This window comes from Fusarium fujikuroi, chromosome FFUJ_chr03, assembly GCF_900079805.1.
Source record: "Fusarium fujikuroi IMI 58289 draft genome, chromosome FFUJ_chr03".
NCBI classification, from domain to species: domain Eukaryota; kingdom Fungi; phylum Ascomycota; class Sordariomycetes; order Hypocreales; family Nectriaceae; genus Fusarium; species Fusarium fujikuroi.
The window spans coordinates 1,951,687-1,968,203 of NC_036624.1; the positions used below are offsets into that span (position 1 = coordinate 1,951,687).

Sequence of the window (16,517 nt, forward strand, 5' to 3'; positions counted from 1 at the left end):
AATTCTGGCGGCTGCATCCCTCTGTCACTGCACGAACGGACTTCCCAAAGACGTCGGTGGCCGTACCGTGTGGCCCGTGAAAAGGGGACCTGGTGCATTTCTGAGCAAGCAGATCACCCGTTGGCGCGGCATCATGGACGATTCGATCAAGGCCCTACTCGATCATGGTGAAGTTGGAGTTCTGGCGTTGTGCGATCAGTAAGCCAAACCTCGATTTCAACAAAGGCGATGGCTCGATGGCGATCAGGAACAACCCACGAGCGGATTGTGGACAGCCCAGGGCGTGCGTCACTTATACCGGCTCCACACCCCCGGCTCGCAATAGCTCCGACCACCAGAACTTGACCCAGAAACTCCGTTTTAGTTAACCCACAACCACCTGGCTACCGACGAGCGTTGCCATTTGTAGAACAAGCTCAACTTCAACCCTGACGTCCGTCTGTCACGCTTCTTTTAGCTGGTTGATGTGCACCGTCTCGGCGAGTTTTGAACATCTTTGAGCCAGCTGCAGAGGATGATGGGGAGACCGCGTCCAAGAGCGTGACATTCTCACCCCATCACGCTGTCATCCCGTATCGTACCGTACGGGAGGCCACGACCGTTTCACGAATTGGGATCGAGATCTTACCCGTTACAGTTTCTGAGTTGCTTCGCTACGACACGCTCCTGAGTTCGAGGGCTGGCAAAGCCTGGTGTGGACGGGTGATGCACCTAGCCAATGACTGTCATCCTGCCGTGTCGGGGCAAATCAATCAATCAAATTGACGGTTGATCGTCATGCCCAATTGCCTCTTTCTGAATAGAGGATGAGATGCGCCAAACCCCATAACAGGCCTGCCCGCGTCCTTGGAACATCATGATGGGACCGTTCGCTCTGTGGAACATCAAACAAACACCAGCAGCATCAATATCAGCATCAGCAGTAGCAGCAATGGTGTGTATCTTTTTGGATGAGTGCCGATTTCCTTCCGACTTTCGATTTGGTGCTCCCATCTCAAGAACCGCGTCGCATTTTCCTCTTCAACACATCCGTCCATCCATCCATGGATAGCTCTGCTGGAAATCACAGTCACGGGCACCAGTAGCGTTGCGTTGAAGCGACTCAACATGCCCGGTCCCAGATATCGTTCATGAAAGTGTCAATTGGACCAAGTTGGGGCATCTCGATGTTGTCCAGGTGCCGCCCTATCGTATACGTAGCCGATGACAGGGCCTCGGGGGTCCACGCTTCTTGTTTTTCGACCCATCTCGATTCTGAACTGCATTTCCGTACGTACGTTGCTTAGCAATGTTGGTGCCAATTGTCCATGTCTCCCAGGACCCAATATGATGGATGATGGACAATGATGATAATGCTCCAGTGTGAAATCGGCCCTTGCATCATTCATCTTTCTCGAACGTCAAAACTTGATACGCTCTATAACAGAAAAAGAAAGAGGCTGCGGATCAACAGCCAGCCCAGAATTTAAGAGACAAGCGTGCCAAGGCTGTGTGCCCTTGACGGAATATTGTAGACGTACACCCTTCTCCCACACACGTCCACGCCCCCTTTAGGTTGAGTTGTAAACTGGCTGGGCTAGACCATGCCCTCCTAGTTCTCTTGGAGCCTCTGAACAGCAAGACCACCCCCCCGAAGCGAGTGCCATGTAGGAATCTGATGTTTCTGCTCTTTTTCTGCCACTTGAACTCTCACGATTCTATCATCGCTTCCGAAGCCCTGCTTTGCCTATTCCAGGTTCAACTAATCGTATTTATTCTTTTGCCGGTGGCTGCGGCACCTCCGACTCTGCCCCGTTTTCCCCTGGACCCTGTCTCTACCTCCATCTACAAACAGCATCTGGATCCCACGATGCCCTGAATGAGAATCCCCCATCCCAATATTGGCTCTAACACCAGCTCCCCACAGAGCAACTCATCTTTGACCTGTCTTTCTTCGACAGCCCTCACACCCCCTCCCGTACGTCCACGACTGAAGTCCCGTCCCTACAGTCTAATTCTTATATTCGTCCTGCCTTACCTTGCCTGTCTTTTGACTCTCACGCTCGCGCACACGCCAACAACAGCCTAGGTCCAGAACATTTGATCCTCAAGCGACCTGCAGCCAAACCTAACCCGGGGCCTACCCCCTTGGATCTGTCACCTTACAGTCGCCTCATAAGTTTCAGTCCGAAGATCACCTGCCAATCCACGTCTCGTCACTATCCTCGACATCTATCCCAGACGAGGTCTTGCGCCACTGACAGACCGTGAGCTCTCATTCTTCCCTCATCGCGGTTGGACACAATACCCTTTCCTCAATCCACCACATCACAGCACTTGCTCTTTGCAATCGAGATATCCGATTCTGCTTGTTGTCTCTAGGGGTGCTCGTAACTGCACTTCACTCCCTCTCGAACTCATCCTCATCTATCCAGCCTACTTGCTGGCCCACTGTTGATTCCCTTTCCTTTGACTTTCCAGCTTCTGCCTCAGCCTCAGAAAACTCTTTCTGCTCACTGCCGTGGCTTGTCAATTGGCGAAGAATAACAGCCCTTCACCATATGTCCCAACTCTTTTCTTGTTCAAGGTCCGCTTCTCACCAATTCTCCGGCCCAATACTATTACATTTTGCCTGTACGTGCCTCCTATTTCTTTCGTCATTCTTCCACACCCCTCCCCTTACCCTCTGTATGTTCACCAAGAACTTTTATGTCACCAACCTAATCATCAGACGTTATTCCTCTCGATCCCTGAGTTTATCACTCCTGTGTTGCCCAAGATCTCCGTTGCACGTCCAAACCTCCTCACTCATCACACTTGATCGATCAGTACAGACTGAAGACCCAAAGCGTGTTCCGCGTATTCAGAAACCTTTCGAATATAGCATGACGTCTTGTTACCCAGATTCTTGCCTAACATCAGTCTCATAATAGCTCCTTGTTGAGCCACCCAGCTTGAACCGACATCGTCAGTTCATCATAGCTCAGTGCCAAACCCCGCGTTTCAGAACCCACCCATTCTCAGTTATCTCCATCCATCAACACTACCAACCAACAAGAAAGACCATCAAAGGCCTCACATAGCAGTGGTTAACGTATGTATAAAAGACGATCCCGAACATAACACCAGACGTACACTGGACGCACCCTTGACGCATCAAACTGGCTTGATCACCCGATACCTTTGCTTGTTTCTCATCAAATTGTACAGCATCCTAGCCACTTGTACCTGGGACGAAGTTGAGCCGCCACACTGGCACCAATTAATCTAAAAAAACCGTTTGTTTTTGGAAGGAGGTTCCCCGGAACTTTCCAGCTGAGCTGTATGTCTCCCGATCTCGAGTCAATTCTTGCCGAGTTGGGATTGTCCCAATATCTTGGTGCATTCGTTGAACAAGGTTTCGATGAGTGGGATATCATTCTTGACATTCAGGAGTCAGATCTGTATGTTTCTTTCTGAGTGGACCGACTGCAGCATTTCCACTAACAGCCTTTTTCAGAGATGCATTGGGTGTCAAACTTGGCCACCGGAGGGTATGGTTCCTGTCACCGCCTACTCAGGCAGCCGCTGATGCAATTTTTTTTTTAGAAGCTCCAGAGAAGGATAGCTAATGCCCGAGGCATCTCCCCATCGGTGTCATTGGTGACTACTGTCAGACCAACCAGCGAGGATGTAAAATCGGATAGTGTGCAACCTGAGCCTACTCGGACGGAACTACCGCCTGAAGGACCAGGTGTTGCTAAACGGAAGTATCGGCGTCACCCTAAGGTGAGTTGAAATCTTTGGATTTCTCAAGTAGGTGACTTGATGACTAACAAGGTACCAGCCTGACGATAATGCCCCTGAGAGACCTCCGTCAGCATATGTATTGTTTTCCAACAGTGAGTTCTGCCCCGACACACTCGTTCAGTGATCGTGAAGATTTACTGACAAACGATGCAAAGAAATGAGGGAAGACTTAAAAAGCCAAAATCTCACGTTCACAGAAATTGCAAAACTCGTTGGAGAGAATTGGCAAAACCTGAATGCCAGCGAAAAGGAGGCATATGAAAGCCAAGCAAATGCCGACAAAGAGAAGTACCACCGTGACTTGATGGAATATAAGAAAACGGCCGACTATCGGAAGTATATGCAATATCTCCACGAGTTCAAGGAGAAGCAGGCCAAACGTACTCAAGGTTTGTAGCCAGATGGCATCAAATCCATCACACGTTGGCATGACAGTAAAACTGACACCCCGCCGTTGGCTAGCCGATGTCTCTAAGAGGACAAAACTGGATCCCGTTCGATTGCGACACAGCAGCAGCAGCAGCAGCACGATGACACCGGGAGGCAACACTTCGAGCGGCAGTGGTAGTGAGAGGTTGCAAGGTAGTGAGCCACCACCTTGTCGGCGAGAAAGGTTGAACTCGATTGCGTCGATAGCTGAATCACAACATTCGTCGACTACGCCAACTTTGTTATCCCAGGCAAACTCGAACGATGAGACTATGTCATCACCCCAGGCCGCCCTCTTCGATGCTGGAAGTCCACGGGAAACCCATTACCAAGCCCCCAAGCGCCAGCAGTCCTGGCGAGAAGGAGGTCGGGGGGTAGAAGTCTCACATCAACATCTGCCCTCGTTGTCCAACATGCTCGAAGATGGAAGGAAGGGGATGCCAATTCCATCCGGCTCAGAAGGTAACCCTTATTCGAGTGGCTTTGTTGCTGCGAACTACCCCAGGTCGGTACCCGAAGTCCCCAATGTGCTTCCATCGGCACCACCCAAGCCCCCTCTCCTCCGGCACGAACCGTCTTCCAGCAGCAGTATTGGTTCAGTGAGTCCAGCAGGGGGCTTTGCACGGACTCCCGGCGAAGGACCGCTCCCGATCCACGCTCTCCTTTCCCACCATCAGACGCTGCCGACACCAGTTGTGGCTGCCAACGCGTCCATGTTCGAACGGGGTTCTCCTGTTTCCGGATTAGGTACTGGTACGACGACCCCGAGCCCGACAGACCCTGTGCCACTCGTAAGGCCATATTTTGGCCACGGCGTTGTGCCCAGGGGATATGGTACTTGAATCTATGGAGGCTTCGTTAAGAAGTCCAAGCTAACTCGGCTTTCAAGGGTCTCAGCCATTGCCACCCACTGGCCCTCCAGCCAGGAACGACGAATATATGGTAGACAGCGATGTGCCAATGACGCCGGCACCTGATGTGATCGCCCCGACCGAGGATCGTTCCTTCAAGACTCGCCTCGATGGCATGAGCGTCTTGCTAAGAGCTGGTGAGCTTGTCGAAAAGCACGAACGAGACGAACGACGATGAAGGGCGGTGACGATGACAGTATGCTCGTAGCATACTGATGCTGTATTCAACACCAAAACGCTTGTATCCAAATGTGTCGAGATGCAGCTTACTCACCCCCCAGGGACCCCTTTTGTTTCTTATCTTATCCGATACCCACGCATGATGATGTCAAGTCTTTTCCATTTCATGATTCGGTCTTTAGGTGGATGGTGGTACACATGAATGAGTACCTATAATGGCTGCTGTGGTGATATCGGGTCGCGCAGTCGCGGATTCTGGCGTTAGGTGCTTGAACTTTGGGTGGAAAAGAGGGTTGGAAGGATCCAAAAATAGCATTCGGAAAGTCATGAGGAATTTGACTGGTGTATAGTTGAAAGGTTATCCAGGTCCGTAACGGATCTTTCGAGGGCATGTGCTCTTTGGTTTTTTAGTGTGCAATGAATTAGGTATTACAACAAGAAAATGACTAGGAGTTGTATTAGTTAGTATGGAAACGTTGGGTAGAACCAATACCAGGTCGTGACATGTTATATACATATGAGTGAGTAGCGCATGTCGGCATCGGGGAGACCACATTGGTGTTCTGATCCAAGGGGTTTTGCAGGTGTGAGTCCACCACCAGATCATTGCGGCGAGAGAGGGGCAGTCTCGGGATCTTGGTATTCGGAAGACACCTGAGGGAGGTTGTCGATTGGTGTGTATTGTATAGGTACTTATACTACAGACATATAGGAGATGTGGCTGGATGGCTGCTATTTACATGTGGAGTAGTAAATCGAAGCAATATTTAGGTACTAAGATGAGTAGGTGACTGATTAGATAGGCCAAAGATGGGAGGGGAAAAAGGAGAATGATGAATGAAATGGAAAGAACGAGGCGATCTCAAGGGTCCTTCCTTATTCAGACTTAAGTATCTACCTCAGCAAAATTGCTTTGTTCTTGTTCTCTCCTCTGGGTGGCTTTGGCCCCCCCACAATTTATCAACATCGTCATAAGGGTCCAGTTCGTAACCAGTTTCAACGTCATGGCGCAGCCACAAAAGCCCATGAGTGGGTCTGAGACTAGGATTTAAGGTACGTACCCGGCTCGACGGTTCCAGGTTCCTAGGAGGAGGTAGGTCCTTGGAGGGAAATAATACATGAGACTGGCTTACACCAAAATCCACCGATCTACCACCAAATCCAGTCTCGTGTTTAACTTCCCCCCTGTAGGTAGGTACCTTACCTTCGGTACTTAAGGTAAATACCTCTAGGTACCTAAGTCCCTAGGCGCCTAGGTACCCAATGAAGGTAACGTAAAATCATACGGATCTTGAGCAGGAGTCTGTCTGTTTTACCCGTACAAAGATAAGGTAATCAGGACCTGATCTTGAACACATGAGCTGAAAATTATTTGCTCTAGGCACTAGGGTCCCTATATGAGTTGGTTAGCAATGCCATCTCTCTGCAATCTTCAGTACTTACTTAGCCAGGTGACATAGCTTGTGTGGCTAATCAACTCCCTTGAGCCATGGAAACTGGAAAAATCAGCTACGAGATGAGTGTGATGTTGCAGATATCGCTGTGGCACTCGCGTGTTGGATTGGATGATATAATAACGAATCTTCTGCCATTGATATTCCAGCAGCTCCGATTTTGGGATATGGATGTCAGGTCAGGTCGGGTTGCCATCCACCAAGTATTATCATTGAGAAAACTTGGATACGATCCAAGAGACCACAAAAGCCCAATCAATCAAGAATTCAAACTTGCCTTCTTCAAATTGGTAATGAAAAGAGGCTGCATATTCAAGAACCGTCGCCTCATCTTCCGGTCGGCATCCACATGGTATAACGTAAAGCTCATGAGCATGATCAGTTAATCATTCCTTCGTGTCCTTCATTCAAAACAAGTACTCCAGATGTTGTTACTGTTGACTCCCCCCCCAACGCCAGGATATCACGTTATGCCATACCATACCATACCATGCATTGCTAGGTGTTTCTTGAACGATTCTGCGAGCATACCATGCATGACTCGTCAAATAAACAAGTACATGACCACCTCAAAGCATACTCAAGACAAGTGGTTACATAGTTCAAAACCGCTCCCGCTATTCACCCTCGACAATCTCCGCTGACCAATCCCTGCGGATCTCAAGTTCCGACAGACCAGGTGTGTTTTCAATCACAAGACCCTTCTCATTGGCCAAGTGCAAGAGACAGATAAAGCAGAATGAGGTTGAAATATCATCCATCACCGGCTTGGGATATACGGTCTGCAGATTGTTCATGATCTCTGTGAACTTGAGCGTCTCTTCTTGCTTAGGTTCGCTGACATCCACTGCTTGGGGCTTAGGTTGGTTCTGTAGTGAGATGTATCAGCATAATGCCACGTCTTCGTTTTTGACTGTGCATAATAACTTACTTGAAGAATGTCAACATCCATACCCTTCCACAACTCTTCCTTCAACCTTCGCACATCCACCTTCTTGGCTACCCTAGCATATTGCACATACTCGGGACGTACACGCCTCGTTTGAGTAACCAGTGTTGTTCCGAATGCTCCAGTATTGGTTACTGTCTCCCCATTAAGTAGAGCCGTGAGCCCTCCGCCATCAGTGAGTCCAGCCTGCCCGTCAAGCCCTGGGGAGAAGTGCTCTCTTGCGTCCGCAAATTCTAGATCATCATCGTCGTCCAAGTCACCGCCGCCGGGGAATGGCATAACATCGTCCTGGAAGAAGTTGGCATCATAGTCGCCTTCAGGCAACACTGTCTCGTCTGTATGTTGCGGGGCCTTTTGGTTGGCCCAGAATGCTTCGTCCATTTCACCATCAGGTTGATTATCTGCACCAATATTACCAAAGCCGCCCCCACCGCGAGAGCTGAAGCCGGTGCGCCGTTTGCTCATCCGTGCCTTTGGCTTGAGGAATAGGCTCAGCAGAGACTTGGAGTTAAAGTGCTTGTCGTCGGGGAGAAGATTGCGTGACTTGGACTTCCAATCCTTCTTGAGCATGCTGATGGCCGAATTGTTGGTGGCTTGTGTATGAATAATATCCGAAGTGTGTGAATCTAGCGGTGCGGCAAAATCGATCTCAAAGGGCTCTTTCTCTTTGCGTTTCTTTGTCTCCGTTGCTGGCTTATTCACATCCTTGATTTTCCTGATCCTCCAGTGCTCCGCGCTCGCCCAATTCTTCTGCAATGCCTGGTCGAAAAATCCGAGGATGTCCTCGTGCATCTTGTCCGCCTTCTGCGCGCTCGTCATCGAAACAACGTATTCACCGTTGCCGTCGATCTCATCCCCGTCACCACCCTCTTCACCGAGGCCAGCGTCGTACACTCGCATCTGTGGCTCCAGGGCGGCTTCTCTAGCCCAAGCCTCGCCGCCCTCGCCGAAAGCGACATTATCGGCAGCATCGAAGGCTCCCAGGGCGAGGTCGTCATCGTCGAAGCCTGCTGCTTCGTCACCATCGATTACGAGACCGGAAAAGTCGCCAAGCGCTCCTGGGGTCTTATCCTTGTCCTGGTCCTGTCTCCAATCTTCGGGTGCCTTCAGGAATGGAATATCCATGGATCCCGAAGGATCGCCAAGATCAAACGTCTTTAGAGAAGGACAAACATCAAGCTCATCGAGCCGGTGCAAGTCGGGGATGAACTTGGCACCAAGGACTCCAACATCAATTTCGACGTCATCGGCCTCTTCCTCATCTTCCAGCTCCTCTTCCTCCGGGTCGTTCTCGGCCTCGTCTTCTCCGTCACCCTCTTCATCGTCGGACTTCGTCTTCCCGAGGGTGGTGGCATCACCAGTATCGTCGCTACTGTCAAAGACGATGCGTCCTTGTGAATCGATCATAAGATGGTTTAGAAGAAGGCCCTTGGCGCCACCCTCATCAAAATCGGCAGATGCTTTTTTGAACAAGGGATCGACTGCGAATTCCAGCTCAAATTTTTTGAGCTGCAGTGAATTGAAGGAGGGGGCAAGTGTTGCTTCAGATGATCGTTGTGTCTAGTAAATGTTAGTTTGAACCTTTTGGGAGTGTCCGGATATTTGCTATACCTTCTTCTTGGGTTTCTTTTTTACGTTGCCATCCTCGTCGAGTTCTTCTTCGTCGCTTTCGTCGGCATCCTCGCCATCTTTGTCTTTCTTCTTGGCGTTGTTGCTATCAGCAAGGCCACTCAATAGCTTCCCTGTTTCCGTTGCGACGCTGTCCACACGGTTGGTGTAGATCTTGACACATCCGTCCAAGGTACAGCTAGCCTTTTGGAAGTTCACACCGTCGCCTTCCTTGAGGAGTGACATATCGTGAAAGTAGTCTATGAGAGCGAAGTTCCATGAATTTGTCGCATTGATTTTGTTGTCGGTGGCCATCTTCATCCATTCTTCGAAATTGGCGAGAAGCGGTACACGCTTCATAGGCGTGACCGCGGAGCCTCCGACCACGAAGCCCTCGTCATCTTCGATATTGCTGGCGCGGCCGCCGCGGGGAGTTTGGGGATCACCGTTCTCCATGTCGTCAAGGCGAAGACCAACCTTGCGAGGAGTTGCGGCTTTCTTAATCTCGTTAAATTGTCTTTCGTGGAGAGCTCTCCTGGAGCTCATGCGCTGCCCCTTTTCTGACACATCATCGTTGAGGGGGATTCTGGATAGTTGCATTAGCACACCGCAGGTGTTGCTGGGGAATCGATGACTGACTTGACAGGTGACTGCGTTATGAATGGTGAGGCCGTACTAGAGCCTGCGTTATTCCTGGAACTCCCCGTCCGGGGGACTTGAGCAACTCGAGGCATTTTCAGTTTGTTTGTGTGGGTTTTGGGGGGAATAAAAAGGGCGTGTTTGGACGAGGCCTATCGCGTTGTCGTCGTCGTCGTGTTGCGGGACCCCCCTGGCCAAAGTAAACAAAATAAATGCCTACTGCTATGGAGGTAACTAGCACGAGGGGGCGGGCGGTGTGTGGGGTAACTTCAATACTGTGTTATTGTTTAGCCTTAGGCCTCAACTGTGGCTGGAGATGTTAGCCACAGCCCACCGAGGTAGGCAGAGACGGAGGTACGGAGGTGCTTACGGATACTCTCCGCCGTCTGAAACGGAACATCACGGACAACAGACGCTGCCAAGGCAGGAACAGGCCAAACAGCCCAATGGTAACCTACCCCTGCCCATGCCACCTTAAGTTACTGGATCCCATCTGATCACCAAGTTTCCAGTAAGCACGTGGCGCAACCTAAAGCAAGCACGTTGAAGATGAGAAGCTTAACCAAGAGACCCAATGTTGTACGTGCGAGTGGCAGAGAAGTCGGTGTGCATACTGTATCGACCAAGCAAGCAACTCCTGTCATCGTTATTATTTAGCGATCAGTCTGTCACTGGGAGCTCTGGACTGGATCAGCTGTGTCTTGGTGGTTCCTGCCAATCTTGGAAACTAATAAGATAGGTACCTAGCCACACCTCACTCTTACACTAACTGTGGCAAGCAATGCCGTACTATCTCTGAACAACTGGCGGCCTCCCTTCATCTTCGTCACCATCACCAAACTAGGTCGTAACAAACCCGTCGCAAAGAGACGCTAAAATGCTGGAAACTGGATTTCTGGATGGTTCAAAAGGGAAAGTCGATGCATAACGGGGGATATTAAGATTCTCGATCACCGATCCACGATTCCCCCCTCGGTTAAGTTAACGTGGGAATGGGGCATGCCACGGGCTTGGGAGCATGTAACGTCAAGATACGACAGACACTTTATTAAACCTTTAAACCTTACCTTATCTAGCACTGAACCCAATTCTTGGTCTCCAAACATTTCCTCTGCATCTCTCCTACTCCCCTCACTGGATCGCATCTCAATCTATATTCTTAAGCTTCATAAGACCCGTTCTTGTTCATTGTCTTTCTTTCTCTTTCAGGATCATAATGGCATCCAGAGAAGCTACTTCATGACATGACGATACCAGCTCCAACATGACGAATACCACCCCCCGTGGGCGTCTTTGCCCCATGCACAAGACTACCAAACGTCCCAATGCGACTCCCAAGCGTTTCCCCAGAGGCAGCCGCTTACAGTCTCGCCCTTTCTATACTACGGTCCTCCTTCTATCAGTCTTGACTGCGTATTCATTTTTGTCGCATACAACCTTCGCGCAGTCCGTCTCGAATCGCGCGGCAGATCCCGAGCTGCTCTTCAAGCGCAGTTCCTCTACGGTCGAAACACCCGAGTGCAGCCAAGTCCACGATGCTGTGGACAAATGCGCCTTTGTGCGCAAATACTGCAACGATGATGATGCCGGGCTTGTACACTACATTGAACTGTATTATTGCTCTTTCGGCAATGCAAGACCCGTCGCATTCACAGCCCTCGTGCTTTGGCTGGGCCTCCTCTTCACCACCATCGGCATCGCTGCAAGTGATTTCTTCAGTGTCAACCTAAGCACGATAGCGACAGTCCTTGGCCTGAGCGAGAGTCTGGCAGGCGTCACATTTCTCGCCTTTGGCAATGGGTCTCCCGATGTGTTCAGCACCTTTGCAGCCATGGGCTCTAATAGCGCCAGCATGGCCGTCGGAGAGCTGATCGGCGCGGCAAGCTTTATCACAGGTGTCGTTGCTGGTTCTATGGCATTGGTGAGGGAGTTCCGTGTCGATCGGAAATCATACACCCGCGATATTTGCTTCTTCATCCTTGCGGTCGTCTTCACCATGATCTTCCTAGCTGACGGCCACTTGCACTTGTGGGAGTGCTGGGTGATGATAGGGTACTATGGAGTGTATGTCGTTACTGTTGTAACATGGCACTGGTACTCTACGAGACGCAAAGCTAGACAACGCAGAGAAGGCGAAGCGCGCAGCCACGTGTATGCAGCCCTAGGTCACTCTGGGGACGAGTTGGCCGGCGAGCCATATAGAGACGACCCAGATGATGCTGGCTCGGGCCCTGGCACTGCGCACGCTACGCCGCCTGATATCTCGCTCCTTGAAGCCGGACCCAGAATCGAGGTTGATGGTACGCCTCAGCGAGCTGGAAGCGACACATCTAGTGAAGACCATGATCGCATGGTTGCGGCCGAGGTTGCCAGCAGTATGCGAGTTCTGCGAGGCCGTGGAGTTCGACGAAACACAATGACGCCCATTCGACCTAGTCTTGTAGGTGCACTGGAATTTCGGTCTGCTTTGGCGCAGCTACAACGCGAGGGCAATTTACAGCTGTCCACGATCCCAGGAAGAAGCTATTCGGATTATCATGTGCACAGGCGCAGGCAGACCACCGCAACAATCGCGGAATCGGCTCGGTCTGATGGTCAGTTGGACCCCAACACTGGCGAGCGCGCACCCATAAGGAACAGAGCGCTCTCTTCTGGAGACGTCCCAGTTGGTGTGCCTGCTCACCCGGACCTACATATTCCACGCCGCAACGGATCCGAGCCGACGTTGTCCGTTCCTGGCTCAGCAGCCAGTGGAACGAGGGCATCAAGCCCCAGCCCATCCTACACTGTAGGGGGAAACTTGGCAGCGCCTCCCGTCGGTCCCAGTGGGACCACCCACGATGCGCCTCCGGAAGACCAGAAAGGACAGCTGCTGACTCCCGAACTTCGCTTGCAAATACCTTCCAGCCGACGTAGCAGTTACAGCGACCGCTCCTCGCCTAACACGCCTTTCCCTTTGTACAGTGACTCGCCAGCACTGCTTACGCCCAATTACCAGAATGACCCAATTGAGTTCGTGTCGCCAGGAGGAGTATCACCCAGTACCGTTGCACCGGGTTCAGCAAGTCGTGAGACACCCTTTGCCGACTTACAACTGACAGTCGATGCACCGTCACGTCCTGTTAGATGGTGGCCTTATGCCGTACTACCAGCCCCCCATGTCTTGTGGGCAACTTTGTTCCCTACATTGCAAGGCTGGAAAGAGAAGACGGCATGGGACAAGTTTGTCAGTGCCATCTCTGTCCCAAGTATCTTTCTTCTGGTGGTGACTTTACCCGTCGTAGACTCCGAAACAACAGACGGCGAATCATCTATCCTCGAAGTACTCAATGACCACACCGATCATTACCATCACGATCACCAAGTTGTTGGGCACATGGCTCCGCCCATATCGATCGAGTACTCGGCGATTGAGCCAGAAAGGGAATCGGAATGGGAGCGCTATCGTAGACACACCATCACAAGCCGTGGCAACGGTCACGTGGGCCTTGCGACAACACCTTCTACAGCACATGCTGCAGATGGAGATACTCTGGCTGCCTCGCAGTTCTCTCTGGGTCCACCAGCTATAGTGGCGAAGCCAGCTTCAGATTTCCATTCCTCCAGCAGTGTCAAAAATGACTGCACAGGCTGGAACCGATGGCTCGTGGCGCTACAACTATTTACTGGCCCCCAGTTTGCTGTCCTTGTATTGTGGGCCAATACCTTGGAGGACTGGGAGAACCCTCATAAAGCTTTGATCCGTATGGTGCTATACGCACTCCTGGCATCTCTCATTCTTCTCGGTGTCTTAGTCGTTTTCACGTCAGAGGACAGACCCCCTCGTTATCATTACATGCTTTGCTTCATGGGATTCATTATTAGTATTGCTTGGATCTCAACCATCGCAGGCGAGGTTGTAGGGGTCCTCAAGACAGTTGGTGTTATTTTGAACATCTCGGAAGCGCTATTAGGTCTCACCATATTTGCTGCTGGCAACAGTGTGGGGGATCTAGTCGCTGATATTACAGTAGCACGGCTCGGGTATCCCGTCATGGCTTTGTAAGTACAGTAGGGCTTTCTTGGAGCACCGAGGCTAATATGACATCTAGATCTGCTTGCTTCGGTGGCCCTATGCTGAACATCCTTCTGGGGATTGGTATCGGCGGTGCCATGATGACAATCCAGAAGGCAAACAAGAAACATCGCAAGAACCCCAGCCATCCCATCAAGTACAAGCCTTACCGCATTCAAGTCGGTGGGACGCTGATGATCTCAGCTATCACACTGCTTGTCACGCTTGTGGGTTTGCTTATTGTTGTGCCCATGAACAAATGGATCTTGAGTCGCAAGATTGGATGGGGACTGATCACTCTCTGGGCAGTGAGCACAATCGTAAACGTGATCGTCGAGCTCACTGGAGCTTGGGGTGAAATGGCATAGCCTGCCATGAACTTGGCTGGGTTTACAAAGGCGTTTTTGTCTTATTCATACATTCTTTGAGCGACTGTATAGACCAAGCAATAACACGACTTTGCGTTTTTTCTTCTTCTTCAACGAACGAGAGCTGTTTTCAAAGATCCTGCCTGATACAAGTGTATATAGGGACATCCATCAGGTAATGACCATTCATCCATCCCGAATTTAATCCTCGTTCACTCGTTCACCGAGCTCACCTCAACTGAGGGACCCACTGGTTGCTGCGAGCTATTTAGCGGTGAGACTGGGCGGAACAGGTGGCCCACTAAAAAGTTTCCTTGCGCTAGTAGAGGCTGTGAAGATCTTTTGGTGGAGGGGCAGGTAAGGTACCTAGAGGAGGAAAGAAAACTCAGGACCTTAACCCTAAATGACAAAAAGACTTAGGTAATTTTACATAAATCTAGGATATCTTTTGCTGAGTTTATTTTGACACCTCATATCAAGGTCCGGTGTTTTCTTGCCCCCCGAGGGGTACCTACCTAGTGTTAGAGGGGTCATTAGAGGGCCAGGAGGGGTAACAAGGAGTGGAAGATGAGAGCAACGAATTCTCAGTCCAGAGCTTTCAAAACAAGAGGTAACCAATCTTCCTTATATCTTTAGTACTTCTCAGAAGTTGCAACCCTCATTGATCATCTAGTTATCATGGTCATTAGAAAGTGTTGTTTCCAATACCAATGCATCCATAACCAACAGTGGACCAACCCCTGGATCTTTAGCGGTAAACGTGGCCCAAGGGTTACTCTAGAAGACCTTTGAGAAACCACAGCAATTCACCTCATTTTGTCTGCAGACTGTTGGTCCCATGTTGTTATTTCAGCGACTCTGCCAGGATCTACCTATATTACAAGCAAGCTTTTTTGAATCACCAAGAGCAGCACCTTGGATCCAATATCTGTGGTACCTGAGGTGTAAGGTACCAAGGTAAGGTGCTAAGGTAGTTCGTCGTCAAGTCTAGGTGCCCCGCATTGAAATTCATCGTACATGCTCTGTATAGTACCTAGTAGGCACTAATCTAGCTCCCCATCCCTGCCCCACCTTCTCCCATCCATTCCATTGTTTAGGTAGGTAGTATCGAGTCCCCTCCTCAACACCAAGGAGCTCCCCTATCTCACCTTGTTCCTGTACCGTACAGTCTCGGTTCTCTCCTTTCCAAGCTACAGCTGCACTCGCAATGGCTCTCGTATCCCCTCCCTCGTACACTCCTCTCCAGGAGCGTCCTCTCAAGGACACTATCTGCCTCTTCGACGTTGACGGCACACTCACACCCGCGCGCCTGGTACGCTCAAACACCCTGCTCTGAATCCCTTCCAATCCCTCACCCGTATAGGACGCCTCGCCTGAGATCCTCGACATCCTTCAGAAACTTCGCTCAAAGTGTGCTATCGGATATGTTGGTGGCTCGGACTTCGCCAAGCAACAGGAGCAGTTGGGCAAGCCCGCCGGACAGCCCGTCACCGCCCTCTTCGACTTCTGCTTCTCCGAGAACGGCTTGACTGCCTTCAAGCTCGGCGAACCCCTCGAGTCGAACTCCTTCATCAAGTTCATTGGCGAGGAGCAGTACAAGGAGCTTGCCAACTTCGTCCTCCACTACGTTGCTGATCTCGACATCCCCGTCAAGCGCGGCACCTTCATTGAATTCCGCAATGGAATGATCAACATTAGCCCCGTTGGTCGTAACGCCAGCACTCAGGAGCGAAACGACTTTGAGGCGTTCGACAAGGACGCAAAGGTCCGGGAGAAGTTTGTCGCTGTTCTCAAGGAGCGATTCGGCCACCTCGGCCTCACGTATGTTATGACCCCTAATCCGCCATGGCACGCTGATTTCTGACATTCTCACGAAAAGCTTCTCCATTGGTGGCCAGATCTCCTTCGATGTGTTCCCCACCGGGTGGGATAAGACTTACTGCCTCCAGCACCTTGAGAACGAGGCCAAGAAGCCTGACGGTGTCGCCTACAAGACCATTCACTTCTTTGGCGACAAGACATTCGAGGGCGGCAACGACTACGAGATTTACACCGACTCTAGGACAACTGGCCACTCCGTCACCGGACCTGAGGACACCATGCGTATCCTCAAGGAACTCTTCGATCTCTAAATACATATTTGGGCGTTGGAATGAG

The 16,517-nt window shown here is 50.8% G+C and overlaps 4 protein-coding genes; 3 read left to right on the forward strand and 1 right to left on the reverse strand.

Moving 5' to 3' along the window:
• Positions 1-3,303: 3,303 nt before the first annotated feature.
• FFUJ_02729 (related to nonhistone chromosomal protein) lies at positions 3,304-5,286 on the forward strand (the record flags this gene model as incomplete). XM_023574496.1 has 7 exons in its annotated part: positions 3,304-3,422; positions 3,479-3,512; positions 3,568-3,747; positions 3,806-3,860; positions 3,924-4,157; positions 4,231-5,031; positions 5,087-5,286. 7 exons carry the CDS (start codon positions 3,304-3,306, stop codon positions 5,284-5,286), a joined length of 1,623 nt encoding a protein of 540 aa, XP_023427839.1.
• Positions 5,287-7,359: 2,073 nt separating this feature from the next.
• FFUJ_02730 (related to condensin complex component cnd2) lies at positions 7,360-10,033 on the reverse strand (the record flags this gene model as incomplete). XM_023574497.1 has 4 exons in its annotated part: positions 7,360-7,611; positions 7,674-9,251; positions 9,303-9,885; positions 9,939-10,033. 4 exons carry the CDS (start codon positions 10,031-10,033, stop codon positions 7,360-7,362), a joined length of 2,508 nt encoding a protein of 835 aa, XP_023427840.1.
• Positions 10,034-11,202: 1,169 nt separating this feature from the next.
• Positions 11,203-14,360, forward strand: FFUJ_02731 (related to sodium-calcium exchangers; the record flags this gene model as incomplete). XM_023574498.1 has 2 exons in its annotated part: positions 11,203-13,979; positions 14,030-14,360. 2 exons carry the CDS (start codon positions 11,203-11,205, stop codon positions 14,358-14,360), a joined length of 3,108 nt encoding a protein of 1,035 aa, XP_023427841.1.
• A 1,207-nt stretch (positions 14,361-15,567) lies between these two features.
• On the forward strand, positions 15,568-16,492 carry FFUJ_02732 (probable phosphomannomutase; the record flags this gene model as incomplete). XM_023574499.1 has 3 exons in its annotated part: positions 15,568-15,672; positions 15,724-16,181; positions 16,240-16,492. 3 exons carry the CDS (start codon positions 15,568-15,570, stop codon positions 16,490-16,492), a joined length of 816 nt encoding a protein of 271 aa, XP_023427842.1.
• Positions 16,493-16,517: the final 25 nt, after the last annotated feature.